This window comes from Agelaius tricolor, unplaced genomic scaffold (genome assembly GCF_023055355.1).
Source record: "Agelaius tricolor isolate 1412-34295 unplaced genomic scaffold, bAgeTri1.0.p SCAF_19, whole genome shotgun sequence".
NCBI classification, from domain to species: Eukaryota; Metazoa; Chordata; class Aves; order Passeriformes; family Icteridae; genus Agelaius; species Agelaius tricolor.
Genome location: NW_027269279.1, coordinates 747,556 through 774,697, shown reverse-complemented (window position 1 = coordinate 774,697; position 27,142 = coordinate 747,556). Strand labels below are relative to the sequence as shown.

Sequence of the window (27,142 nt, the reverse complement as noted above, 5' to 3'; positions counted from 1 at the left end):
GGCCAACACGATCTGACATGGACTTTGCTTCTGTTGGAGCTCGCTTTGTTCAAAGCCTAGGAAACGGTACATGTGCACTCTGCTCACACCTACACACGCTGTGTTAAAATAACACAATTAAGGCTGCAAAATCCCCCACTCACAACGCAATTTGCAGCCCCTCAGCTGTGGGTGGGAGATATCTTTGCTGCCTCTGCGCAGGCCGGGGGCCGGGCAGGGCGCTGGCGTCAGGCGCTGCTGACGGGACGGGCAGGGCTGGCAGGGCTGGCAGCATCAGGGGTGCTGTGAGGCAGGTGTCCCACAGAACTTGGCCTTTCCCTGTGCCCTGAGCCACCTGCATGGTGCCCACGGGACTGCTCAGGACCAGGGGCCTGGGAAAACCATGAGGAGCAACTTTTTACACAGGCAGGTTGTGACAGGACAAGAGGGAATGGCTGTAAATTTAAAGAGGAGAGATTTATGTTGGATGTCGGGAGGAAGTTCTTCCCTGTGAGGGTGGCACAGGTGCCCAGAGCAGCTGTGGCTGCCCCTGGATCCCTGGCAGTGTCCCAGGCCAGGTTGGACAGGGCTTGGAGCAGCCTGGGACAGTGGAAAGTGTCCCTGCCATGGCAGGGGTGGCACTGGATGGGCTTTAGGATTCCTTCCAGCCCAGACCATTCTGGGTTCTGTGATTCTCTGCCCGGTGTCCCAGTGCAGCCATGCCCAGGGCTCATCCCAGTGTCCAGTCTGTGACACCACAGGGTGACCTGGGAGCCATCGTGTGCCTCTGCCAGTGCCACTCCCCAAAACTGAGAAGGGACAACCCCTCCTCAAAGATGCCCAAAGACCCCCTGTGATGCAGGGTGGGTGGTGGGCGCTGCCGACCCCAGGCCCTGTGTCCCCACGCTCCTCAGAGGGCTGGGTCCCCTCCCAGCTCCCAGCTCTGCCTCTCCAGATGGAAGCAGGAGCTGGAGCCGTGTGCCCAGAGCCTGGGCAGAGCTGCACCGCCTCCAGCCTGAGCTGGGAAGCAGGCACGGGGCCCGTGGGGAAGCAGGGAATGAAGCAGGGTGATCCGCAGCCAGGAGCCCGCGGGGAGCTGGGGCGGGAGGCGGCGGGGCAGCAACCAGCGCGCCCTGCCTGGGGAGCGGCACCAGCCCTGATTGCAGGGTGAGGAGCTGCTTCATTTCCGCGCTCTCAATTTCTCAGTACCTTCATAATTCTCTGTTTGCCTTTTTGGAGTAAATAACTAGTATTTCCATGTGAGTGCATGCAGATGAGGGCTGGGGAAGCTCACGGCACCGTGTAAAGCAGCCGCTTCCCCGTCTCACCGTGGCCCTTACAGGAGCCTGAGTTCCAGAGGTAAGTGTGTTCTAGGGCTTGTTGGAAAGGTCGCATGAGTCATGGGCTCATCCAAGCGGCTGAGGGATGTCTCAGGGAGCTGAGGAGACAGCGGAGAGGGCGAGGGCAGGGGGGCTAAGTGCTGGGAATGGTGCGGGAGTGGCTTGTGGGTACGAGGGATGTTCAGGCAGAACCAGCTCCTGCGCAGGAGATGAACGCGGGGCTGCCGGGGCAGGGGCAGCTCCGTGCAGCGTGCCCAGGTGCTGTGCCCTCCCTGGGGGCCGCCGTGCGCGTGTGTGCCCCCAGCCCCTTGTCCCGGTGCCACCGGTGCCCGGTACCGGCGCAGCAGCTCAGGCACCGAGCAGACTGAGCCGGGGGGACTCAGGGAACCGAGCGGCGCCGTGCCGGCGGCTGGAGCGGGCGGGTCACTGTCCCTGGGGCGGCACTGCCACTTCGAGGGGATTTCCACCCGCTCCGTGTCCCGGGACAGTCCCGGGCCGGTCCCAGAACCCCGGTGATCCCCGGGGCGGTCTCGGTCCCCCGGTCCCCGCTCAGTCCCGGCACCCAGTGGTGGGATCCCCCGGCCCAGTCCGGGTTTTCTCGTGGGGTCCCTCTCGCCTTCCCCCGGGGCAGTCCCGGCCCCAGCACCCCGGGGTGGGGTTCCCGGGGCAGTCACGGTCACGGTCCCCGCCCAGTCCCGGCACCCGGGGTGGGTTTCCCGTCCGGTCCCCGTCCCCCGGTGCGGGTGGGAGCGGGCGGGGGGCGGTGTCCCGGCGGCGCAGCCCCCCGCGGGTCCCGCCCCCGCCGCCCCCCGCCGCTGCCTTGGCCGGGCGGCGCGGGGGAGGCGCCGGGAGAGGCGGCGGGAGCGGAGCGCACGGCGGAGCCGCTCCGCCGGGCTGGGCTGCTGCGCTGCGCTCCGCGGGCTGCGCTCGGGCCATGCGTGCCGGGCTCCCCGGGGCCGGGCCGCCCCGCTCCGCGCCGCCGCGGGGGCCCGGCTCTCCGCCGCCCGCGGGGGCATGAGGCGGCGGGCGGCGGGCGGCGGCGCCGGCCCTTCCCCTGCGAGCCGCCGCCGGAGGATGAAGCAGCATGAGGATGTGTGACAGAGGCTTCCAGATGCTCGTCACCACGGTGGGAGCCTTCGCAGCCTTCAGCCTGATGACCATCGCCGTGGGCACCGACTATTGGCTCTACTCGCGCGGCGTGTGCAGGACTAAGTCCATGAGCGACAACGACACGAGCCGCAAGAACGAGGAGGTGATGACCCACTCGGGGCTCTGGAGGACGTGCTGCCTGGAAGGTACCGACCCCCGCGGCCCCAAAACTTCGGGGGAAGGGTTGCACCGCGGGACCCCCCTCCCCAGATCCGGGCCCCCGGCGAGCGGCGCATCCCCCGGCCCTCCGAGCGTCCCCCGGCCCGGCGGCCCCGCCGCTCCCCGCCGCTCCCCGCTGCCGCCTTCCGCACCCCTCCCCGGGCACTGGCACCGAGGTGGAAGCTCAGGGGGCCGCTCCTGGCGGGGCGCGGGGGCCGGGGACGCGGGTCTGCGGCTCCCCCCGTGCCGGGCACCGGCGGCGGCGGACGCGCTGTGTCCTCCCGGCGAGCTCCGGGCTGAGGGGCCACAGGTCCCTCTCCTGATCAGGAATGCGGGAGCGAGAGGCCCGCGGCTGCTGCCCCTCTCCGAGGCTCGGCCGTCCCTGTCACGGGGGGACCGCACCGCGCCCGGCGCTTCCATCACCGAGCCCCGGCTCCAGCGCCAGCCCTTTCCCTGTGAGCAGCACCGCCGGGCAGGCTGGGCTGCTGCTGCTGCTGCTGCTGCTGCTGCTGCTGCTGCCCCAGCGCCGCTCGTCCCCGCGGCCGGGAGTCCCACGGCGGGGCTGCCCCAGCACGGCTGCCCCACGGCCGAGCTCTGCCCGCCCGGCCTCGCCGCTTCGCCCCGCTGCTCCCCTCCCGCAGCAGCGCCTGCCTGGCCAGGCCCCAGCAGCTGCCGCCCTCCTGCAGCACAGGCCACAGTTTGGGGCAGTTTTGCCCCAGAGCTGCTGCTCGAGGTGTCTCTGAGCACCCACAGGCTGCGGTTAAAGATGAGCTCTAACAGAGCCAGGTGCTGGTACCTGCGCAGCGATGGTACGTGGTAAATGGCCGGTGGCATCGCCCTGGGCCCTAACTTTGACAGTGAGTGCAGCAGCGAGTGTCCTGTGTGCTCAGGAGAACCTGCCCCGCTGCCCTGAGGGTGTCAGAGCGCCCCGGGCCCGGAGCGACCCCTCCAGCGCCGGGGGCAGGCGCTGAGCTGCTCCTCCACGTTGGAAAGTTCTCGGTGAGTCACGGATGCAGAAATACCCTGTCTGTTCCTGGTGCTCGGCCCTAAACCCGGTGAAGTCAGTCAGAGCTCTCTTATTGATTCAAGGAGGGTTTGGATCATGCTCTAATTCCATAATAAATAATTTGAGATAATCTGTCTCCCCTCTTGGGCTGAGGGAGCCAAGGAGGCAGGAGCCAGGGATGTGAAAGATGGGATCACTGGAGGCATGAGTAATATCCAAAATTCTTTGGTTTGCTACATGTATTTTTTTTTTCCAGCCAATGTTTTATGTTTCCCTCACTGTGATCAATCACTGCTTTGGAAGCAGCCAGAGAGGCCCCACTGCCCTGGGCACAGCTCACTCGGGAAAGGGCTTGGCAGTGCCACGGCAGAGCTCAGAGCTGGATCCCAGCCCTGCACCCTGAGCCTGGGCACGGGGCTGGGAGCAGCAGGGCAGGGGCTCGCCGTGGGCTCAGCACTCCCTGTTCCACATCCTGCCCCGCGCCGGTGCTCTGAGAGCTGCGGGAGCGGGAGAGGAGCGGGAGCGGAGCCGTGCGGGGCACGGGCGGCAGCGGGGCTGCGGTGCCAGGGACAGGGGGGTCCCGGCCTGTGCTGGGGGACGTGCTGGGGCTGGGATGGTGCTGGGGGACCTGCTGGGGCTGGGATGGTGCTGGGGCACGTGCTGGGGCTGCCTGTCACCTCCCTGAATCCTGCAGGGGAAGGCGCCTCGCAGGCCGTTAACCAGCACGGGGCTGGCACGGGAAAACTTCCCCGAGCGAGCTGCGCAGGGCTCAGGAGCCGCTGCGGGGGAAGGAGCGTGCTGGGGCGGGGGCTGAGCGGCCCCGCAGCCGGGGGAGCGCCGGGGGCAGAGCCCCGGAGCCGTTCCGTGCGGTGCCATTCCCGCTGCAGGGCCTCGCTGCCCGCTGCCTTCTGTGCGCTCGCTGTGTCGGGCTCGGAGCAGGGACAGCGGCTCCATCCCCGTGCCCGGCGCGGCTCTGTCGCAGGGGCCGCTTCTCCCGCGGTGCACAAATGCTTTTAGCAGCGAGCAGAGCTCCCTGCCCCTCGGGAGCCGCCTCAGCCCCGAACTTGCCGCCGCCGGCCGGGGCAGGAACCGCGCAGGAGCCGCCGCGGCTCGGCCCGACGGGAGCGGCGGCTCCGAGCATCCCCGGGGCTCCGAGCATCCCCGGCGGCCCCGGCGCAGCGCCTGCGTGGGAGCCCCCACCACGTGAGCGTCACAAGCCCTTCGGCGAGAGCGGATAAATCCTGAATGGAGCCGCCGCAGACCCATGGAGAGCCACCCACACTGGGAAACACAAATTAGCGCTTGACTCAATCGCTGGAGCCAGGCAGGTGTTCCCAGCCCGCTGGGCCGTGACAGTCTGCTCGGAATGGCAGCCTTTGGATCCTGGTTTTTGCTTTTCCGACGGGTGAACGCTCGGCAGGTGTCCCCTGGTGTGTCCCGCTCAGGTGTGACCGGGCCGGTGGGTGCGTGTCCCCCGTGGCTGTCCCAGTGTCACTTGCTGTCCTGTGTGCCCGCTGTGCCGGTTCAGAGGGAGGGAGCACACGGCGCTTTGGGCAGAGAGCTGAAGTTGAGAAATAGCTGCTCGGGCTAGTGGTGTTTTCAAGAAAGTAACAGAACTTTGGTTTTCATCAAACTTAATTAAATTCAGCATCATTAAATGCAGCATCATTAAATGCAGGGAGGCTCCGTGTCCTCCCTGCTGCGTGGTGTAGGTTGGGACTGGCTCCATGGCATCATGCGGATCTGAAACAGGCAGAAGGAGCAGGAGGATTTGGCCAAGGCTGCTCAAAATACCATATTTTAAGGCGATGTGGTACTTTTCCTTTCCTCCTTCATTTCCCTCATCAGAATAAAGTGCTCTGTCATTTCTGGGGGAGGCCAAGCGTTGCTCTGCCTGCCTCCCTCACAGAGGATGCTCAGCATCCTGCATTGCTCTGGGGTGGTTTGTGGGGTGTTCTGCAGGGGACACAGACATCTCATGTCCCAGAGCTGTCCTTCAGCTGGGCTGCCCCCCTTGGGCCCACCCTGGCCCCTCAGTGTCCCCCAGAGCAGCTCCAGCACAGCCTTTGGCAGCCAGCAGTTCCTCCCTGCGGAGCCTGGGCAGCTTTCAGGGCTGGTCTTTTGGGACGATCCTGTCTGGATTTACACACAACACTGCAGGCACCACCAGGTGACCCCACAGCCCTCAGGGCCCTGCCCAGTCCCTCCTGCCCCTGACCTGCAGCTCAGTGCAGGGTGGACGATGCTCCTGGAGGCTGCACCCCAGGGTCATCACAGCCGCGTCCCTGGGCCAGGGGTTCCACTGGGGAGCTCAGGGGCTCCTCCAGCTCCCCCTGAACACAAGAAATCATCTCTGGTGCCTGGGTCTCCCGTGGCCACCTGGGCTGTCTGTCCATGTTCTGCCTGCACGCTGAGGTCACCGAGCCCCTCACGGGGAGTCCCCAGAGGGGTGGGACCCCAGCCCATCCGGTGGGACCGGGCAGCATCTCCAGCCCCAGACTGGAACTGGCTCTCCTGGTTCCTCACTCCCAGTCCCTGGAGCTGGCTGTATAGAGATGGCCATGGCTGAATGAGCCCAAGGCACTGAGCTGCCCAAACCTGCCTGGCCCACCTCCCTCATCCGTCAATATTCCCATCACTCTCTTCTCTGCCATTTCCCTGGTTTACTCCCAATTATTTCATGTTTTATTCAATGCTCTCAATGAAGACGTTTCCATAGCTCAGCTCTGTCCTTGTAACAGGCAATCCTGTGCAGGAACATCCCTTGGATGGAGGGACTGTCTCTGGGAGCTCCCAGCCCAGGTAATAAAGCACTGTTGATTCTGCATAATGCAGGTCTTTAACTTTTTCAGGAGAGCTAAATCAAATACCCTGTGGAACTCTTAAATGTATTATATTACTGACTTCCTCTATCAACTGAATTTATAACTATATCAGGAAAAATGTATGAAGTTTGATAAATCTGTTTTCCATGAGGCTGTTTGACATTTGCCTCCTCCTCTGCAAAGCCATGGGCAGTGCTGGGGACACAGCTCCTGCCACTGCCCATCGCATCCCTCCTGGCATTCAACCAGCTTCTCCCTTCTTCTAGAAATTCAACAGAATGCCAAGGTTTATTAAAATCCATCTTAGATCTTCAGAAGCCTTCTCTGAATGCTCCTGGGAGGGAGTTCTCTGGTCCTCCCCATTCCGTGTTTACACTTTGCAGTCGCTGCTCAGCATCCCCCAGCTCCTGCCAGAACCCTGTTTGTCTCCAAGTAGAGAACAGAAGTATCTGATGAATAAATAAGCATGTGTCACTTCTGCTCCATGACTGACAGTTACACTGTCATGATCCAGTCGTGGTTTACACGTCAGGAAAGCTCCTTCCAACACAATGACAGAACTCCTCCTTGTTTTGCCTTGACCTTTCAGCTGCAGATTTGTTTTAACTGATCCCATCAGCTCCTCCCATCAGCCACTTGTGTGTGGCCTGCTACTTCCCATATCAAAGTCCCCAGTTTTTAATTTTTTAATTCAATTCCCCCTTTCAGCAGGGGTGTGAGGTGCAGGAAAGCTCCTGCCCTTGCTCCTGAGTTTCCATTTTCCCTGTTGGTTCTGTCCTGGCTGGTTTTGGCCCCGCTGAGCTGAGCTGGGTCACAGTGAAGGCATTAAACTGGGCTGGAAGCCCTGCCCTGGCTGGGCACCAGCTCTTCCCCGCCTCCAGCTCCTCTCAGCCCTCTGAGTGAGGCCAAGCAGAGAATTTCCCCAAGGTGACAGCAAGATTGTTTCTGTTAGAAAGTTATTATCTTTAATTTTTAAAAGCGCCAAGCAAATGTCCCTGAGATTGCAATCACCCATGATGGAGCACTTTTTCTCACTACTCATTATGGGCAGGTATTTAAGGAGCTGCTCATCCTGTTCCTCTGTCTGGTCAGTGTCTGGGATAGATTCTCATCTCCACCCCAACGTGCCACTTCTCAGCGTGCCCGGTGCAGCTCGGTGCCAGTGCTGCTGGTGGTGATGAGGCCACACTGACCACGCTGACCACGCTGACCAGGCTGACCACACTGACCACACTGACCACGCTGACCATGCTGACCATGCTGACCACGCTGACCACGATGACCATGCTGACCATGCTGACCACGCTGACCAGGCTGACCATGCTGACCATGCTGACCACAGTGACCATGCTGACCACACTGACCATGCTGACCACGCTGACCATGCTGACCATGCTGACCACGCTGACCACGATGACCATGCTGACCACACTGACCACAGTGACCATGCTGACCACAGTGACCACGCTGACCAGGCTGACCACGCTGACCACACTGACCACACTGACCACACTGACCACGCTGACCACGCTGACCATGCTGACCACGCTGACCACACTGACCATGCTGACCACACTGACCATGCTGACCACGCTGACCACGCTGACCACACTGACCACACTGACCACGCTGACCATGCTGACCACACTGACCATGCTGACCACGCTGACCACGCTGACCACGCTGACCACACTGACCACACTGACCACGCTGACCATGCTGACCACACTGACCACACTGACCACGCTGCCCAGCACCCCTGGCATTGCTCCCCACAGTGTCCCCAGCCATGGTTCTGCCCAGGGATGGCAGCTGTGGGGCAGGGGAGCACAGGTGGGGACTGTCAGAGAGGGCTGGAGGGGATGGAGGGGCCAGGGCTGCTCTGTGCAGCCAGGCAGGTTTGGGGGTGCTGGGAAGGGCTGTTTGCTCATTTTGCTCGTTTTTTCCTGGGGGCTGGGACGTGTTGAGTTTTCCTGTGTGATGGAAATACAGGATGTGATGGAGGCACCTAAGGAGAGGTGAGGGATGGAGGTGGAGAGGGACAGTTACCTGAGACCACCTGGTGGGATTTCCAGGCTGCAGAATTTTCATCAGGACCGCTGGAGCAGGGACAGCCCAGCCCTGGCACTGCTGTCACACAGCACCAAACACGTGCCCTGGGCACGGGGCTCTGCGAGGGGTCACAAAGAGCACCCAGGCACAGCCCTGGGCTTAGGGAATCCCTGAGCCTCGCCCTGGTGGAGGATGTATGGGATAAAAGTGAATTACTGTCCTCTAATGGAGATGGAAATGAGGCTGGCCGGACCCTCAGGCTGCTCCAGCCCCATGTTCTTGTGGCGCACGGCCAGATGCCACGAGTCATAAGAATCCTTCTCTGGGCACAGAGGGTCTCTGCCAGCTGGCACCGCGACTCCAGGGCTGCTTGGAGAGTGTCCGGGGAGGAGCCGTGCCTCAGCCCGCTGCCACCAGCCCTGCTTCGAGCAGAGGGTGCAAAATTCACCCTCCTGGGAGGCTGCGGTGTTTTCTGGGCAGAAATCCTGACTTGTGGGGCGGGTTAAAGAGCCGGCTCCCTCACTGCCTGCGAGCAGCACGTGATGAGTAAAACGCTGTGAACAGCTCAGAAACAGGCATTTTACTGCTGCATAGGCGTGGTGCAGAGCCTGTCATCTCCGGAGCTGTTCCCGTGTAATAGAGGTGGAAGGCTGAATTTGAATGAGGCTCAAGAGGTTTTTTTCCCATGCAAGGTCACTGGCTCCACGCCGGCTGTAAATAATTAGGGCTGGCTGCCGAGGAGCTGCGAGCCCGGCGCTGGGGGCTGCGGGCAGCGGTGCCGTGCCGTGCCGTGCCGTGCCGTGCCGTGCCGTGGGGAGGGTGCCCCAGGGATGGGTGCTGGATCCCCAGGCTCCCAGCGAGGTGGGCACTGGCCAGGAGGTGCCAGCCACGACGTTTGCTGGAGCAGCCAGGGAGCGATGCCCGGCCCTGCTGCCAAGAGCTGCGTGGCCTTTGGTGAATCCCTTCTCTCAGCATGAGTTTTGCCTTTTGGACAGTGAAGCCAGGTGCATTCAGCAGTGCTCGACTCCCGCGGCTCTGGGGAAGTCCCCCCGCCGGCCTGCAGGGTGATGGCATCCCAGGCCCCTGGCACAGCCCCGGGCACTGCTCAGGGGACAGGCCCGGTGTGCAGAGCTGCTCTCTGGGATGGACAGGCTGGGTGTGCAGAGCTGCCATGCTCTGCTCTCTGACATGGACAGGTGTGCAGAGCTGCCATGCTCTGCTCTGTGACATGGACAGGTGTGCAGAGCTGCCATGCTCTGCTCTGTGACATGGACAGGTGTGCAGAGCTGCCATGCTCTCTCTGTGACATGGCCAGGCTGGGTGTGCAGAGCTGCCATGCTCTGCTCTTTGGGATGGACAGGCTGGGTGTGCAGAGCTGCCATGCTCTGCTCTGTGACATGGACAGGTGTGCAGAGCTGCCATGCTCTCTCTGTGACATGGACAGGCCGGGTGTGCAGAGCTGCCATGCTCTGCTCTCTGACATGGACAGGTGTGCAGAGCTGCCATGCTCTCTCTGTGACATGGACAGGTGTGCAGAGCTGCCATGCTCTGCTCTGTGACATGGACAGGTGTGCAGAGCTGCCATGCTCTGCTCTCTGACATGGACAGGTGTGCAGAGCTGCCATGCTCTCTCTGTGACATGGACAGGTGTGCAGAGCTGCCATGCTCTGCTCTGTGACATGGACAGGTGTGCAGAGCTGCCATGCTCTCTCTGTGACATGGACAGGTGTGCAGAGCTGCCATGCTCTCTCTGTGACATGGACAGGCCAGGAGTGCAGAGCTGCCCTGCTCTGCTCTGTGACATGGACAGGTGTGCAGAGCTGCCATGCTCTGCTCTGTGACATGGACAGGTGTGCAGAGCTGCCATGCTCTCTCTGTGACATGACAGGTGTGCAGAGCTGCCATGCTCTCTCTGTGACATGGACAGGTGTGCAGAGCTGCCATGCTCTGCTCTGTGACATGGACAGGTGTGCAGAGCTGCCATGCTCTCTCTGTGACATGACAGGTGTGCAGAGCTGCCATGCTCTGCTCTGTGACATGGACAGGCTGGGTGTGCAGAGCTGCCATGCTCTCTCTGTGACATGGACAGGCCAGGAGTGCAGAGCTGCCCGGCTCTGCTCTGTGACATGGACAGGCTGGGTGTGCAGAGCTGCCATGCTCTCTCTGTGACATGGACAGGTGTGCAGAGCTGCCATGCTCTGCTCTGTGACATGGACAGGTGTGCAGAGCTGCCATGCTCTGCTCTCTGGGATGGACTGAGGTGAGGCAGCTGAGCATTAATCTTGTTCAGTGCTCCTTGCCTCTCCTGCTTCCTGTTCACATGGGTTTCACCATGGATTTTTAATGAACCCAGTGTGCACTTCATAACTACAGTAACCTCCTTTTTCGGGAAAATCCAGAACGGCCTTCAATTTAAATAAATGCACTAATCCGTAGGTGCGGGGAGTTGCTGCCCGAGGGCCCCACTTGGCAGGGGGCTCCCCCTGCCCCACCTGCTGCCAGGTGAGGACGCAGCTGCCAGGCATCCGCTGCCATTGACAGCAGCGCCGGCGGCGAGGGGCGGGGGCAGCTCAAGGGAAAGGCACCACCCGTGTCCTGCGTGCCCGCAGGGAGGGTCCTGCCCGTTCCCTTCCCTTCCCAGGAAGGTGCCAGCTTTCCCGCTGGGCTCCAGCGCCTCCGAGCCGCTTCAGCCTTTGGGGTGCCCCTGGGAAGGATCTCCCCCGAAGCTGCGGGATGCGTTTCGGGTCAGTGCTCGGTGTGGAGAGGTGGGGGTCTCTCCGGAGGGCTCCCGGCTGGCTTTGCTTGGTGCTGTGCTCCGCTCCCGAGGTTTTGGGAAGCTTTCCTCGGGGCGAGGAGCCGGGAGCTGCTTGCTCTGCTCAGTCCCGCGGGGGCTGTGAGGAGCCGCGGCTCGCTGGGGGAGCGCAGCAGCTCCAGATAAGGGCTCTGATGAAGAAGACGCGGCGGTGATAAGGAACGACAGCGCCGGGGTGACAGCGGGTGGCCGTCCCTCGGGTGTGCTGACAGCCCCGCGGCGGGAGCGGCTGTGCGGGGAGGGCCAGGGGCTGCATCCCGCCCCGGGAGCTGTAGCACAGCCTGGGAACACCCCGGGGCTGCGGCAGAGCGTTCTCATTGCGCACTGCTGCCATTTCCCAGCCCTCTCCTGCAACAGGTATGGAAGTGGCTTCGGGATGAGCAGTCCAGGCCAGGGGATGCTGCGGGCTTGGAGCTGTGCTGTGTCTTTTGGTCCCTTCCAAACAATTCGGGGGTTCCGAGATGCTGTGGTCACTTGCCCAGAGGAGAGGTGGAGGCTCCTCTTGCAGCAGGCTCTCGGTCCCTTTTGGATGTGCCAGGACCCCTGGGCTTCACTCAGCCCCCAAACATGGCAGGAGTCCCTCGCTCCCTGGTGAGTGCTGAGCACGCCAGGCTTTGGCAGGAGGAGGGATCGTGCCTGCTGAGCAGGGTGTGATGATTTTCTCAGATGTTGCCTGTTTCTCATCTCCTGACACCACGATGTAAAGACAAATCTCGTGCTGCTGGGCAGCAGAGGGAGGCTGAGCTGCTCCTGTGCCGGGTCCCTGGGAATGGTGCTCTTTAATCACACGGTCCTGTGGCAATGCCAGGCTGGCAGGAAGGGCAGTGGGCGGGTTTGGGAGCAGGTCAGTCCCTGGTGCCATCCTGTCACCGTCCCCAGGGCTCTGTTTTTGCTGTTTTCTGTGTTTGGGGTGTGCTGAAGGAGGAGAATTGAGGTGGACAGGAGCCCCGGGGTGGGGACAGGGACAAGGGGGGACGTGTGACCTCCCAGCCTTTCTGGGGACACTGGGCGCTCATGGGGATGTTGGCACTGGTCATACATCCTGTGGGACTGGAGTGAGCAGTGACAAAGGTGGTGTTCCAGGGTGACATTTGTGTTCATGCCTCTCGAATGGTCACATCTCTAATTTCACTGGTGTTTTGGTAATTGTTCCCTTTAATCTCAATTTGTGCCTGGAGTCACAAGGGGAGGAGAGAGCACCCCAAAAAGGCTACCAACAAGCAATGGTCCTTTTGAGGTGTGCCTGATGTAACTAACGAAAATCAGCCTTGGTTGTGCTGTTGGCACTGTCATCAAGCAGCTGGTGTCCTGAACTTCCCTGGTGCCAGAGACGGCACCTCCATCCCCCTGGTGAGGCCGGGCTCCCTCCTGATGGAACAGGAACCCTGCAGGCCAGGCGGGTGATGCTCAGCCGGGTGTTAAACACGGCTCCCTGCAGCTGTGTGTGTGCGACACCTCAGCATCCCCGGGCGCCTCGCACGGCGCCATCACCGAGCTCTGCCGGGGCCGCGCCTTCCCCGGGCCGCTGCCTGGCTGCAAAGGTCGCTGTCACCGCCGAGGCACGCTGTGACCGCTGCCAGCCCGGCTGTGTGTCCGGCCAGCTGGGACAGTCACTCCTGCCGGGATGCTCGGCACCCGTGCCAAGGCCTCCATTTGCCTGAGCAGCCTGGCTCAGCCCCATCGCGGTGCAGCAGCTGTGCCACGGGGCCGGGCTGGGCTGGGCCGGGCTGGCACCGCTCCAGATGGGCACGGGCTGCTCGCCCTGCCCGCCGCTCTGCTCCGGGGGCTGCGAGCCTCCCTCTGAGCCCCGCGGCTCCTTGGCTCCGTGCTGGGAGAATCTCCCGTCGCCCCGCAGCGCTCCAGCCAAGGATGAACGTGTTCTCTTGTGCATCACTCTCTGGCCTCCTCTCCAGCGTGAGAGGCTGGAGGATCAGGGCGATCGCGCCGTGCATGGGAAGCAGCAGAGCTGGGCGGGGTGTGAGAGCTCAGCCGGGGCTGCCGCTTGTGTCCCCCGGCTGCGGGAGAGGGGCAGCGGGGCTGGGGGAGGCGGGAACAGCTGCGTCTGATGGCATTGAAGATACCCTGCCTATTGCCGCCCCAGCTAATTCCCGCTGCTGCCGCCCCCCGTGAGCCTGCAGCAGCTCCGGGAGCCCAGCCCGTGCCCGCAGGGCCGGTGCCGCCGGCGGAGCTGCGGTGTCTGCCCGCAGCTGGGGCCGTGCGGCTGCTGCCAGCCCCGCTCAGCGCGGCCGAGGTGCGAGACAGCCGCGCCTCCTCCTCCTCCTCCTCCTCCCCCGAGCCCCGGCTGCCGGCACCGCGCTCGGCCGGGCCCTGGGGACCCGGCCTGGGGACTGCGGGGACGGGATGGCCCCTGTGCCCCCTGCAGGGTGCGGGAGCTGCCGTCCCTCGGCTGTGCGGGAGCTGCCGGCCGTCCCGCACCGCTGCCCTGTGTGTGCCATGGGCTCTCCGGGACCTGCCGCCCATCCCGCACCCGTTCCCTGTGTCCCATGGGCTGTGCAGGAGCTGCCGCCCATCCCGCACCGCTGCCCTGTGTGCCATGGGCTCTCCGGGACCTGCCGCCCATCCCGCACCCGTTCCCTGTGTCCCATGGGCTGTGCAGGAGCTGCCGCCCATCCCGCACAGCTGCCCTGTGTGACACCGTCCGTGCCGCTCACTGAGGGGCTCAGGGACAGCTCTGGGCCCCAGGCAGGGGCTGTTCTGGGCACACGAGCTCAGACACTCTTTAGAAATCTCTGCGACGTCCCTTTGAGCAGATCGCCCCTTGGGGATGAGGGGAAGCGTCCCGCAAAGCAAAGCAGAGAAGCAGAACGCCCCAGGCAGGCAGGAGCGGCTCGGGGGGGCTCAGCCCCGCAGGCGGGCGGGCCGGGCTGTGACAGCAGCGTCACCTCCCGCGCAGAGCCTGTGCCAGGGCTGTGAAATCCCCGGCTCCAGCTGAGCACCCAAAGCGAGCAGATGCTCGTGATCTGCATCTCTGCAGTGCTGCCCTACCCGTCTGGAAATTGGGGAGAGTGGAATCGTGGCACTGTGGAATGGTTTGGTTAGAAGGGACCTTCAAGACACCTGCCCCTGTCCCAGGCTGCTCCAAGCCCCGTCCAGCCTGGCCTGGGGCACTGCCAGGGATCCAGGGGCAGCCACAGCTGCTCTGGGCACCTGTGCCAGGGCCTGCCCACCCTCCCAGGGGAGGATTCCTTCCATATATCCGATCTAAGCCTCCCCTCTGTCATTCCCCCTTGTCCTGTCATTGTCTGCCCTTGTCCACAGTCCCTCTCCATCCACCCACCCATTGTCCTTCCAGCTCGTGGCCCCAGCAGCTGGAGCATCACCCCGAGAGCAGGTGGGTGCCCTCAGTGGTAGCCAGGAGCTGCTGGGCTGCACCTGGGCCGGAGCCATCAAAGGCTGCTGCAGGCACAGCCCTCCCTGCAGGGATGTGGGCTGAGGGCAACGCCACGGACCCTGGGCACGATCCAGAGCCGAAAGCAGGGCAGTAAAGCCGCAGGGGCAGCCCCAGGTAAGTGGCAGGAGCCCGGTGGAACTCCCTGTGTCCTTGATGGCAGAGCAGCACCTGGCTGCAGCAGCGGCGGGATGGGCTCTCGGTGATTCAGTGCAGAGGAGGAGGAGGATGGAGAGCGTGGGGGAGTGCTGAAGCTCTCTGCTGCCACCCGTCTCGGGGCTTTCGCGTCTTTCCCCTCCTCCCCTCAGAGCTCTCGCTGGCTCCTGAAGGGCAGAGCCTCGGCGAGCTGGGCTTGTTTGGCGTTTGCAATGGCAGGGCCAGGCGGGCTTGGGGTTGTTTAAAAGCTCAGAGGTTTTCTAGCAAGGGATTTTGTGCTTTGAGGTTTGGGAGGCTGGGGAAGGTGAGGCTGTTTAACGGCCCAGGTGAGGGTGTGGGTGGCTCAGGGCCAGGAGCAGCTTGCCCAGCTCTGACCCCAGGGGAGCAGCTCTGTGGCCAGGAGTGGGGTCCTGCTCCCTGGGCCAGAGGTGCAGCGTGGGCAGGGACATCACAGCCTCAGACAGGGGAGTCCCTGAGGCAGGGCAGTGCTGCAGGGGCCCGGAGTGTGTCATGCAGTGTTCCAGGGGCCTGGAGCAGCTGGCTGCTGTGTGCTGGGGGATTTTGGCGCTGTGAGATCCCAAAGTGCCGTGTGAGGGACGAGAGGCGCCCTCCCTAGCCAGGCAGGAAGCCTCTGCCAGTGCAGTGGTGCCAAGGTGTTCCCAAGCAGGGCAGGGGGAGCGTGGAATGCCCTGGGAGTGGCTCTGGGTCTCTGGGCAGCTCAGAGGGGCAGCTTTTATTTCTGGGATGGGGAAGACAAGGTTGGCATCGCTCACTGGTTCACCAGCAAAGTTCTCTCCTGATGCTCCGTCTGCAGGAGAGTTCCTCCTTGTTCTCCAAAAAAAGCCAGGAGTGAAACTATGGTGCTACTCCTGAATATGGCTTTCCCCATCTGGGCCGTTGGAGCCGCTCCCCGGGGCTGCTTCCCTCCCGCAGATGGTGAGGAGGCGGCGCTGCCTCCGGCAGGCAGGAGCTAAATCCGGCCGGGCTGGCGGCGCTCGGAGCCGGCGGGGCCGGGCCGGACCCGCAGCCGCGGCCGGGGGAGCGGAGGAGAGCGCGGAGCTGGGGGTGCCAGCCCCTCCCTCCCGCACGGCACAGTGCCCACCGCAGGGCCCGGAATGAATGGGCCGTGATGGACCGAGGCCCTTTTAACGCATCCGCTGAAAACTTCAAATATTTATACCGGGAAGATGTGACTGAAGTATAGATATAGTTTAAAAAAGGCAGGTGCTGGAGTGGCAGTCGTGTATTTGAACTTCAAATACTTGCCTTCAAATCTATGCTGTAAAAGAGGAAGAACGTGATAAATTTAATATCACTTTTTCAGGGAAAACAACCTGCCGAGCCTCCTCCCAGGCTAAATGTGCTTTAAAGATTGACTGTGCAGCTGTAATAACTATTGATGAACTGTAAACATGAAAAGATCTCCCTGCTCCCGGCCTGTCAGGAGCATTAGGGTGGAAATGCTCTGTGCTCCGCTCTGGCATGACTCACCGAGGCCTCGGCAAATGTGTTTATTTGTAAAGATCCTTATTTCAGAAATAGTGACCTTTTTAATGCCTCGTGCAGCGAGCTCAGAAATTCGAAATTGCCTTTTGGCGACTGCCTCGTCTCGCTGCAGCTCTGACAGTGCTTTTCATGGCCATTTACATATTTTTAGCCTGGATATTCTGCACTGTGGGGCTCCTTTGCAGAATGATTTGCTTTTTGCAGCCCTGGGCCTGCAGTGCTGTGCTGAGAGCATGGGGGGGCTCAGTGCCCACTGGGCTCCTCTGGCACCTCCTGAGCTCTGCCCAGAGCCCTCTCTCTATGGGATGGGGTTTGTAACAGCCTCCTTCAAACACGGATCGTAGTGGTGATCACAAATTTAGGCAGCTGTTTTACCTTGAAATAGGGAATATTCAGGGTGGGCAGGCCCTGGCACAGGTGCCCAGAGCAGCTGGGGCTGCCCCTGGATCCCTGGCAGTGCCAAGGCCAGGCTGGACAGGGCTTGGAGCAGCCTGGGACAGTGGAAGGTGTCCCTGCCATGGCAGGGGTGGCACTGGATGGGCTTTAGGGTCCCTTCTAGCCCAGGCCACTCAGGAATCCTGTGTTGATTCCATGAATAAATCCTGTGATGATTCCATTACTAAATCTGTATTTCCAGGCTGATGCACCCCAGGATGTCCCTGCTGGCATTGTCACAGTCACCTGCCGGGCTCTGTGTCACTGTCACTGCCCCTGCTGTTGCCTGCACCAAAGCCAGTGTGACCAGTGGCCGTGTCACCCTGTGCCAGGGGCTGTCCCCTGCTCCCAGTCCCTGCTTGTGCCAGCCCCAGCCCTGGAGCAGCAGCGGGGCTGCAGGGTGGGCAGAGCAGCCTCTCAGCCCTTCCTGTCCCAGAGCAGCGTTCCCCAGGGCTGGCATTGCATCCTCCGGCCCCGGGCTGCGGGTGTGCTGTGTGAGAAGTGCCATGATCAGTTATTTAACATTGCTGGGGCCTGTGACTAAGGCTGCTGCCGCGTTGTTTGGTGGCGGGCGGTGGCACTGCTCCTTTCTGTGCTGCTGCTCATCCAAGGCACTGGGGAAGGACGTTCTGGTGCTTTTCCGCTGCTTCTTCCAGCCTTTATCGGCGCTCTACAATTCCAAGTTGCTGATTTATATTCAGAGTTATGAATATCTCCTTTCTTCTCTTTGTTGGGCCTGTTTTTATTTTTATAGCTGTTTGCTTATTAGCCAGGCAGTTTCTAAACCAATGCAAGCTCCCGTCATGGTGATGAGTTTTCAGGCAAAACGCTCTTAAATCATTCTCTGTACACAGTTGTGCTTTTATGCTTAAATCCATTCTCCTAAGTGATTTGGCTTATAATTGTTTTCTGCTCTGTGAGTTGACCTCTCAAAGCACCAGGAGTCTGTGCTGGTGCCTTGGACTTGCCTCTGTGTGCCCATAAGGAGCATAATCAAGCCATGATTGCTTGGACTTGAGCAGCAACTAGTTTTTAATTCTGTGATCCATTCCCCTTCAGCTGTCAACACGGAGTCGAAAATAGCACTCCCCTGTGCTGGATGCCACGCTTCACAGCTATGAAATTGTCATTTATAGGTTTTTAGAAATTCAGAGGACATTTTAATACCGGTGAAGTGAAACCTCCGGCTCCCCATCTTAATGCAGCTTCTCTCCTCCCTGGTATAAATAGGTGCTTAAGCAGCCTGGGGATGATCCGGCCTGTGCCCGGGGTGGGAGCAGACACCCGAGCACCCACAGCCACAGATTCTCCTTGTCTGGATTCTGGCAGCTTGTTTCACCAGAGGATCCCAGCTTTTACACTCTGGACTCTTGGTTTTCCCCCTGGTCCCATCTGGGCAGGTCTTGGTCCCAGCGTTCTGGACATGAAACTCGTGGGTCAAACTCACTCCTACAAATGAGAGTGTCTGGATCTGTCTGTTAATTATCCAGCTGGATAATGGGATCATGGAATGGTTTGGGTTGGAAGAGACCCTAAAGACCTGGCACTCATGCCAGGATTGGGCTGGGAGCTTCTTCCAGCTCTGGCCAGCTCTTGGAGTGGTGGAAAGGGGAGGAGGGGGATGAGCCCAAGCCCCCTTTGCCAAACGGGCACAGAGCTCCCACCCTGCAGGACAGACCCCCTTCCCCACACCCTCCTGGACAAGGACAGGGGACCCAGGAATCTCCCAGAGCTGAGCTGGCCACCCCTGTTACCTTCAGCCAGAGAGGAGGCTGCAAGGCAAACCCTTCCCAGAGGCTCATCAGTTAAGCCAAGTGAATCTAAAATGTTCATTAAACAGGGAGAGCAGGATCCTGGAGGGTCAGGGGAGGTCCTGGTGCCCCAGGCTCTGGGCTCAGCTGGGCCAGGCCTCCTGCCCTGCCCCATCTCCTACCGCCCCATGTCTCCAAGCAGGCAAACAAACCAAAGATCTTTTTTTTATATATATAATTGCCAGAATTGTATTAATTTAAACAGATAAACTCAATCAGTGAAGCTCATTAATTTCTAGCACACGGCTTATTTACGCCAATTCCGGCTGCTCCAGCACTCATTGCGCTCTCATAGGAATGTCAATTACCTTTTAAAATAAAAATCAATGTTTATCCACTGTTAAAGATAAAACATGAAATAATTTCCTTAGACATGCTGATGAGTGCTCTCCTCCCCAGCATGGTCTGAGTGCTCCCGGCATTGGCAGCTGCTGCCCATTGCCACGTGCCACAGGGGGACAGCAGAGAAGGGGCACCCAGAGCGGCCCCTGCACCTTCCTACCCCATCCCAGCATCTCCCCAGGAGCCTGGTGTTTTCCTGCCATGAGCTCCAGCAACGTGGAAGGACAGAGGGAGGAAGGCTGGGGGGATGCAGGGAGGAAGGAAGCTCAGGAGAGCGTGGGGGGAGCCCCTGGAAGCAGCTCCAGTGTTACCTGATTACTTTTCTAATGAGGAAAAATGAGAAAACCCTCAGAGCAAAGGGCTGGAAATTACCCATCAGCTGCAAACTTTTTTTTCCTCCTCTATTATTCAGAATTGTTTTGCTTTTCTGAACTGCCTTGTGTAGGTTGCACCAACCCCACAGATTCCAGAATGGGAGATGATGAGTCACTGTCAAAATGTAGATTTTTTCCCCCTTTTTTTCGTGTTTAGCGCCGCTGAGGGAGTGAAGTCCCTGTGCCACGCGCCGATCGCTGGCAGGAGCTCCCGGCCCACCCGAGCTGCGAGTGCCAGGCTGTGCCCGCCGTGTCCCCCGTGGGGATGCCCATCCCGGGCACCTCCTGCTTTCCACAGCCTGCCAGCCCTGGGCTGCTCGGGCTCTGTCCCCTCTGCCCCCAGGTGTGCTCAGGTGTGTGCTCACGCCGGGCTCTGCTCGGCCACCACAGCCACAGCCCAGCCACCTCTGCTGCCTCCTGCTCCTGCTCTCCTTTCAGCTGACTTGGGTTTTTTCCACTGGTGGGGGTTTTTTTAATGTATAAAGCCAGGAAAAACTGTCCTTCGGAACAGGCGTGTGTGTGTAGGTGCCTCTGCTCAGGCACAAGCCACCACCGCAGAGAGGGGGAGAGGGTGTGAAAGGCAGACGGAGCCGCCGGGGGAGCTGCTGTGGGGCTGCTGGCCGATGGGATGTGCTGCGGGACAGCTCAGCCCTGCCGAGGAGGAGGAGGAGGAGGAGGATTCCTCCCACTGCCAGGTGTTGAGGGGCCCAGCACCCATCTCAGCACCCGCAGGGCTGGGGGCTCTTGGGCTCTGCCTTCATTCGGCCGCTCTCCTGGGCTTGGGGCCAGCAGGGCAGGAACGGTCTGAGGAGTCACAGAGCTGGTGGGATGGCAGGGACAGGGCCCCTGGCTCCCCAGGGCTTCCCTGGCCTGGTGGAGAAGAGCCCTTGGCCTCAGCTCCAGCAGCAGTTCCAGGGGATTTGCTCGGTGCTGTGGATCAGGGGCTGTAGCCACCCCACCAACCTCCTCTGCTGCTCTTCTAAGCTGCTGCGTGTCTTTGAGCTCAGGCTGCGTTGGAAATTTGGTGATGCAGGAGGCAAGCAATGTCCTGGGGGGTGGCTGAGCCCCCCCACAGCCGTCCCCAGGGCCACAGGAGCTGCTCAGTGCCACCCATTGAGCCCCACGCCGCGGCCACTGCTGCTGGCCGTGGCTAGCACGGACCCAAAACCCCAGAGCTCTGCAATGTCACACCAGGGACCTTGAGCAAAGAGCCCCAGGATGCCTTGCAGAGCCTGGAGCTGGGGAAGGGAAGGAATATGGATGAATTTCTCTCCATCTCTCCAAGCATCTGGGAGGTGGGTGGGAGGTAAAAAAAGATGAGCCCTGAAGTTTTAATTCCTCGGAGATATTTAGGTATCTTGCTCTTGTTACTCAGGGAGTGCAGAGCCTGAGTATCTCTGGGATTGTGCAGCAGGCTCCTTCCTACCCCAGCACTCCCCAGCTCGGCTCTGACCTCTGGTTCTCCAAAATATTAATTTTCAGAGAACTTAGACCATAATGGCCTGCCACTTCCCTCAGATGGATTCAGTGTAACACGGTGCCTTTAGAAGGCCATTACTGGAAACCACAACTTGGGAGATAACTCACTTGGATTTATCAGGAGGAGCAGAGAGCTGAGGGCTGGAATGTGACCTTGACTCCTGGCTGAGCCACTACGAGGGGAGCGAGGAATTTTGTTCTCATTTGAGAGTGGTCTCAGCTCATCCTCCTCAGCCTGAGTCTTCCTTCGCACACACCAGTAGCACCCAGAATGGTCCCTGGAAAAATGGTTCCACCAGATGAAAAGTAATGAGATTTTAACACCATAACTGGAGCTCTTTAGTCTCCCTGCTCGTCGGGCTGGGATCGATATTCTTGGCTGTATTTCCACCACTGCAACCGTATTTCCCCCACAGCCCCTCCCCGTCCCCCCAGCCCTCCCTGGGGAAAGGAGCTCTGAGAGGAAAAACAACCTGAGATCAAATCAATTAATTGCCTCTGCATGTGCCGATAAGGGCGGGGCGGGAGCTCGGCGGTACCGCGGAGCAGGGGGGGCACAAACGCTGCCAGGGGCTGGGAGAGAGCACAGACCCTGCCCGGGGCTGGGGGAGAGGGCACAGACCCTGCCAGGGGGCACAGACCCTGCCTGGGGCTGGGGGAGAGCGCACAGACCCTGCCCGGGACCGGGAGAGGGCACAGACCCTGCCCAGGAGAGGGCACAGACCCTGCCCGGGGCTGGAGGAGCGCAGGGGAAGGGAAGGGAAGGGAAGGGAAGGGAAGGGAAGGGAAGGGAAGGGAAGGGAAGGGAAGGGTGCCCGCACAAACCGTGCCGTGCGAGTTCATCGCTGCCAAATGAGAGCCCGTGTCAGCCAGCCCAAGGCAGGCTCGCTGCGGAGCCTGGGCCGCCGCACAGGGACAGGGACAGCCTGCAGGCACCCCACGGTCCTATTGCTGGTAGAGACAAAAAGCCCGGGGAGGTTTCCCAGCTGGAGGGGATTCCCTGGATTGAGGCGGGACCATCACACGGAGAGTTTGAGCTGCAGTTGGGTGAGGCTGGGCAGCCGCAGCTCCCAGGGGCAGGATTCCCTCCCTGGGAAGCACCTTGGAGGCCAGAGGGGGCTTTTTGGGATTGCAGCCTTGTTGTGCTGCGTGCTTGGAGGCTGGAGTTGCGTGTCAGGTGGCTCGGCATTGCCATGACGACGAGCATCGGTTGGTGAACAGAGGGAGTAAAGGAGACAAAATAAATGTCAGAGTGTGAGCGGCTGCTGTGGGGCCGGGGCTGCCCCGGGCCGCCGGGCGCGCTGCTCTGCCCGTGCTCCATGCATGCACCCCTCGCTGCAGCCCCGCTCTGGCGCTGCCTGGGGCTGCAGAGCAGAGGGAGCCGTGGGGCAGCTCTGGGGAGCGCGGGGCAGAGCCCGCTGGCCCTGGGTACTGGGGCAAGGAACCCAGAGCTGCCAGGAGGAGGAGGAGGCGGCTGGGGGCTGTGCTGTGGAGCTGGTGTCCTCACCGTGCCCAGTGCGTCCCCTTCTCCCACAGTTCCCAAAGCAACGGGAGCAGACGATTTTCCCTCCTTTGCTGTGTCTCCCTCTGATCACAGCCTGCCTCCTCCAGAGCTTCATCTCCAGCCTCTGACCGATGCCTGTCGTGCTGCTCGGCTCCCCTGAGCACAGCCTGGGAGCATGCAGGGCCCCCTGAGGGTTGGCTCGTGCTGCCTGGAGCCCTGGTCCCTGGTGCCATGGCAGAGGGGGCAGAGCCAGCGTGACCTGAGCACGTGTCCAGAGCCAGGATGCTGGGGGGGCTGCCCATCCTCTGAGGAGATGCTGCAGTTCCTGCCACCCCTCGCTGCCCCTTGCTGCTCCAGGGCAGTCCCACACTGGGCCTCAGGGTCCATTTAGAACGTGAAGGCCCCTGGGCTGCTGCCCGTCCTGGCCAGCAGGATCTGAGCATTTCCTGCCTTGTGTCCCCCCAGGAACCTTCCGAGGAGTGTGCAAGAAAATCGACCACTTCCCTGAGGATGCAGACTACGAGCAAGACACGGCCGAGTACCTGCTCCGTGAGTGCCCCCTGTGCGCGCGTCCCCTGGGCACCGCAGGGCACCCCCTCCCTGTGCCCTGGTGTCACCCAGCAGCGGCTGAGGGGTCACAGCCCCCCGGCTCCCCGAGCCTGGCAGTGCCCATGGCACGCCGGGCTGGCACTCACTGTCCCCACGGCCGGTCCCTGCAGTGGCTGCACAGCCTGAGTGTCCTGGTGTCCCCACGGGGACTGGGAGCCTGCAGTCCAAGGTGCAGCACCACAGGGACCCCTCTCCCTGTCCCTGCTGGTGTCCCTGCCCCCCGAGCCTCCAGCCAGGCTGGGCTTGCTGGGACAGCACGAGGAGCAGGTCCAGGGGCTTGCACTGGCAGCCAAGCACAGGGACACAGAGGGAACTGGACTGGCACATTTCCTGGGAAAAGTGGCTCCTCCTGTCCCAGGGGCCAGCCAAGCTCCAGGGCAGAAGCACAGACCTTCCCACAGCACCCCAGAATGGCCCAGGTTGGAAGGGACCTTAAAGCCCAGCCCAATCCACTTTCCTACATGGATCAGCTTCCAAAATGACAGTAGAGAGTAATGAATGCAGCAGATCACTACCTGCTGCACCAAAAATACACTGTGCCTTGGCTTGGGCTCTCATCCCTCCAACAGGGCCATTATTAAAGCAGAGAAATACAGAGAAGCTCCATTAAAATTCCACTCCTGGGGGCTTTAAAATAGACTTTTTACTTTAAATGTGAGAGGGGGTGGGAGAACTTCAGCACTAATCTACTAAAACTGCAAAGCCATTTCATTAAACTCACTCTCCTCTCCACTGGGTAAGCAAAGATGTGGAAATTTGGGAGTCCAGAGCAACAACTGGATGAGCAGCAGCTGGGTCAGCCAGGGGGCTGAGCACCAGGCCATGGGCACAGGGCCCTTCTCCCAGGACTCCTTCCAGCCCCAGCAGCTCAGGGAGTGCCCAGGGCTGCTGCACAGCCCTGCTGCCTCTGTTGTTGTTTGGAAATGCAGAGCTTGGGGTGAGCCCTCAGCAGTCTGGCACACGCGTGTGGCACACACGTCAGGGTGTCACTTGTGTCACAGTGCCTGGTAGCTGCTCACTCTGAGGGGACGGTGTCCCTTGGCTGCAGGGCCACCCTCACCCAGCCTTGGGACTGCCATGCTCTCTGCTGAAAGAGGGGAAGTCCAGGTGAGCTATGCAGAAGGAATCCTCCCCTGGCAGGGTGGGCAGGCCCTGGCACAGGTGCCCAGAGCAGCTGTGGCTGCCCCTGCATCCCTGGCAGGGTCCAAGGCCAGGCTGGACGGGTCCTGGATCAAGCAGGGCTGGTGGAAGGTGTCCCTGCAATGGCAGGAGGTGGGACTGGATGGTGTGAGGATCCTTTCCAAGCCAAAGCATTGCAGAGGTCCATGACAAGCAGAGGCTGCCTGCTGGGGACCAGGGCTGTGTCTCCCCATCCATGCTGGCAGCACAGGGGGTGCCCTTGCACAGACCCTTCCCTGGGGCAGGTGCAGGGGGTGCTGGGGGCTGATGCTGCCCCTGTCCCTGTCCCACAGGTGCAGTGAGAGCATCCAGCATCTTCCCCATCCTCAGCGTGGGGCTGCTGTTCTTCGGGGGCCTGTGCGTGGCCGCCAGCGAGTTCTACAAGAGCAAACACAACGTCATCCTCAGCGCTGGCATCTTCTTCGTCTCTGCAGGTAGGAGCTGCCCAGGGGCCCCTCCAGCCTGGGGGACACGGGGAGGACATGGGGGGGACACATGGGCGGGGTGTGGGTCCTCCCAGGCTCTCAGCACAGTGAGATTCTGGGGTTTGAGAGCTACTCCAGCCCTGGGGGGAAATCCCCACAGAAGAGAAAGGCTCTGAGGGGTCTCTGGCCATGGCCTCTGTGCCAGACAGGGCTTCAGGTGCCCCCCTGCCCCGCCTTGAGCAGAGCCCACGTGGGGGCACAGCCCAGAGGGGCTCCCCAAGGGCAGCCATTCCCTGGGGTCACCAGACCCCGGGACAGGGACTGGGGGCACTGCCCTCCACCCTGGGCAGTCAGTGGGCACTGTGCCAGCAGCACCACCAGGCAGAGGGGCTGCCACATGGAAACCACTCTCTGGAGAGGCTGCTCCTGCTGGATTACTCATTTCTCTGTGCTGTTCCCCACCGCTTCCCCTGATTATCGCGTGACTGTGTCTTTGTCTCAAGGAACCACTCTATTTTGTGTTTTTCTTCTCCCCACAAAAAGACAAATGACTCTTCCTCCTTGGCTGGCAGGAGCTGCTGATGCAGATGAGAAAACAGCAGAGAGAACATAATTGATTCATTAAGTAAATCTGGGAATGCACCAGCCTCTCCCCAGGCTGCAGCACAGCCCTGCTGGCTGCCGGTGGGGCACAGGCTGCCCCCGCCCCAGACAAAGCCTCAGGACTCCACCAGAAACGGAAAGAGACAGAGCCATTCCAGCTTCCCTGTGCTCCCGGGGCCAGTGTGACCTGACTTCATGCTGGGGGCATCCCCATGTACCCCTCAGGCTGGCTCTGCTGCTGCATGACACCAGCCAGGCTCCTGCATTCCCTGCTCTGCAAAGCAGAGCACAGCCAGCTCCTGAGATGTCCCTTTTCTAGAGAAAACAGTGGCTATTCCTCCTTCCCTTCTGTTGTCTGGGAATGTACAGGAGTAAGGGGATGTGTAAGGAGCATAAAGGTGTCCTGGGAGACCGGCAGAGGTCTCAAGGGGGTTTGGTCCAAGTGTGCCGGCAGAGGGGGTGATGCCCCACGGGGACACGTCCCCCCCCCCATCCACTCCTGCCCCTCAGGTGAGCGCCTGCCCCGCTTGTCCCCGCTGCAGGTCTCAGCAACATCATCGGGATCATAGTGTACATCTCGGCCAACGCGGGGGACCCGGGGCAGAGCGACTCCAAGAAGAGCTACTCCTACGGCTGGTCCTTCTACTTCGGGGCGCTGTCCTTCATCATCGCCGAGATGGTGGGGGTGATCGCCGTGCACATGTACATCGAGAAGCACCGCCAGATCCGCGCCAGGTCCCACTCGGAGCTGCTCAAGAGGTCGGCCTTCACCCGCCTGCCCCCCTACAGGTACCGCTTCCGCCGGCGGTCCAGCTCCCGCTCCACCGAGCCCCGCTCCCGGGACATGTCGCCCATCAGCAAAGGGTTCAGCACCATCCCCTCCACCGACATCTCCATGTTCACCCTCTCCAGGGATCCCTCCAAGGTTACCATGGGGACGCTGCTCAACTCGGAGCGGGACCACGGTTTTTTACAGGTCCATAACTCCATCCCCAAAGAGTTCAAGGAGTCTTTGCACAACAACCCGGCCAACAGACGAACCACGCCGGTCTGAGGCGGGCTGGGCCGTGGGCAGGCTGCATGGCATCACCCTCGTGACGGTGTAACCTGTGAAACCCCGTTTTTAAGGACAAACCCGGAGGCTCCCCGTGCCCCTGCCCGTGGGGCTGGTTCTTCACTCCTGAAATGCCTCTGGCCGGGCCGGGCCGCGGCGCCCGCGGCGGGAGCGGGACCCCGAGGGGAGGGGACGGGGCCGCGCTGGGACCCCGGCGCCCCGCGGACTGAGCGGGCTCCAGCCCCCGGGACAGCGGCTTCCCGAGGTCTCCATCGTTCGTGTGATCATAACTGCAGTGTTCCCATAGCTGTGTGTCCATGGAAATGCTGGCGATAGCCCTGTCCGTGAGAACCCTTACCCGGTAGTTACCTTTCGGTGGAATCGCCTGGAATGCCGGAGCTGGAAGCACTGAGCTAGTGCCGGAGCGATGCTTGTGTTCCGAACCCCTTTCCCTGTCGTGCTGGATGGAGTGCTCGGGCTGGGTTCCTCTTTGGCGTTTCGTGCATGCATTAAATAGCTTGGAATTCAATTTTGTCATGTCGGGTTGGAAGAAACATCCTTTTGCAATTTTCTGTGGTCTCGAAAGGGCTTATTTCCTTCCCTTCCTTCCCTTCCTTCCCTTCCTTCCCTTCCTTTCCTTCCTTTCCTTCCTTCCCTCCCTTCCCTCCCATGAAAGGACTCAGGAGCAGAATTACTCCAGTGACTGGTAGCAAGTATCCAGCGTTTAATTCACCTCTAATGTTGCAAGAAAACGAATTACTTCCCTGCAGTTGGTACACACGCAGTCAGAGATGACTGTCTGGGCACAGCCGAGGGGCAACGCGCGACCGTGGTGCTGCGGGAGCGGCTGCAGCCGCGCTCGGATGGGGTGTGATTCCCTAATGGCTGGGAGATCCATGAGAAAACCAATAAAATTGTCCAGTTTGGCAAGTTC

General features: G+C 61.1%; 1 protein-coding gene across 4 annotated transcripts; it reads left to right on the top strand.

The window, feature by feature from the left end:
• Positions 1 to 972: 972 nt before the first annotated feature.
• CACNG3 (calcium voltage-gated channel auxiliary subunit gamma 3) lies at positions 973 to 27,142 on the top strand. Of its 4 annotated transcripts, XM_071444785.1 has the most exons (6): positions 973 to 1,146; positions 1,253 to 1,338; positions 2,421 to 2,614; positions 22,804 to 22,887; positions 24,420 to 24,560; positions 25,697 to 27,142. In XM_071444785.1, the coding sequence occupies exons 3-6, from the start codon at positions 2,431 to 2,433 to the stop codon at positions 26,206 to 26,208; spliced, it is 921 nt and encodes a 306-aa protein (XP_071300886.1). In that variant the 5' UTR covers positions 973 to 1,146; positions 1,253 to 1,338; positions 2,421 to 2,430; the 3' UTR covers positions 26,209 to 27,142. The 4 variants fall into 4 exon arrangements, with proteins under 4 accessions (XP_071300886.1, XP_071300887.1, XP_071300888.1 ...); XM_071444786.1 differs by having other exon boundaries at positions 1,132 to 1,338; XM_071444787.1 differs by lacking the exons at positions 973 to 1,146; positions 1,253 to 1,338 and having other exon boundaries at positions 2,051 to 2,614; positions 25,697 to 25,943; positions 26,067 to 27,142.

What these genes read in the sequence shown, in the direction of transcription:
- CACNG3 (XM_071444783.1), top strand. Translation starts at nt 2,404, where the DNA reads ATGAGGATGTGTGACAGAGGCTTCCAGATGCTCGTCACCACGGTGGGA. An exon ending in CACGGCCGAGTACCTGCTCC is followed by an intron (nt 22,888 to 24,419) that starts GTGAGTGCCCCC and finishes CCTGTCCCACAG; the next exon opens with GTGCAGTGAGAGCATCCAGC. An exon ending in CATCTTCTTCGTCTCTGCAG is followed by an intron (nt 24,561 to 25,696) that starts GTAGGAGCTGCC and finishes TCCCCGCTGCAG; the next exon opens with GTCTCAGCAACATCATCGGG.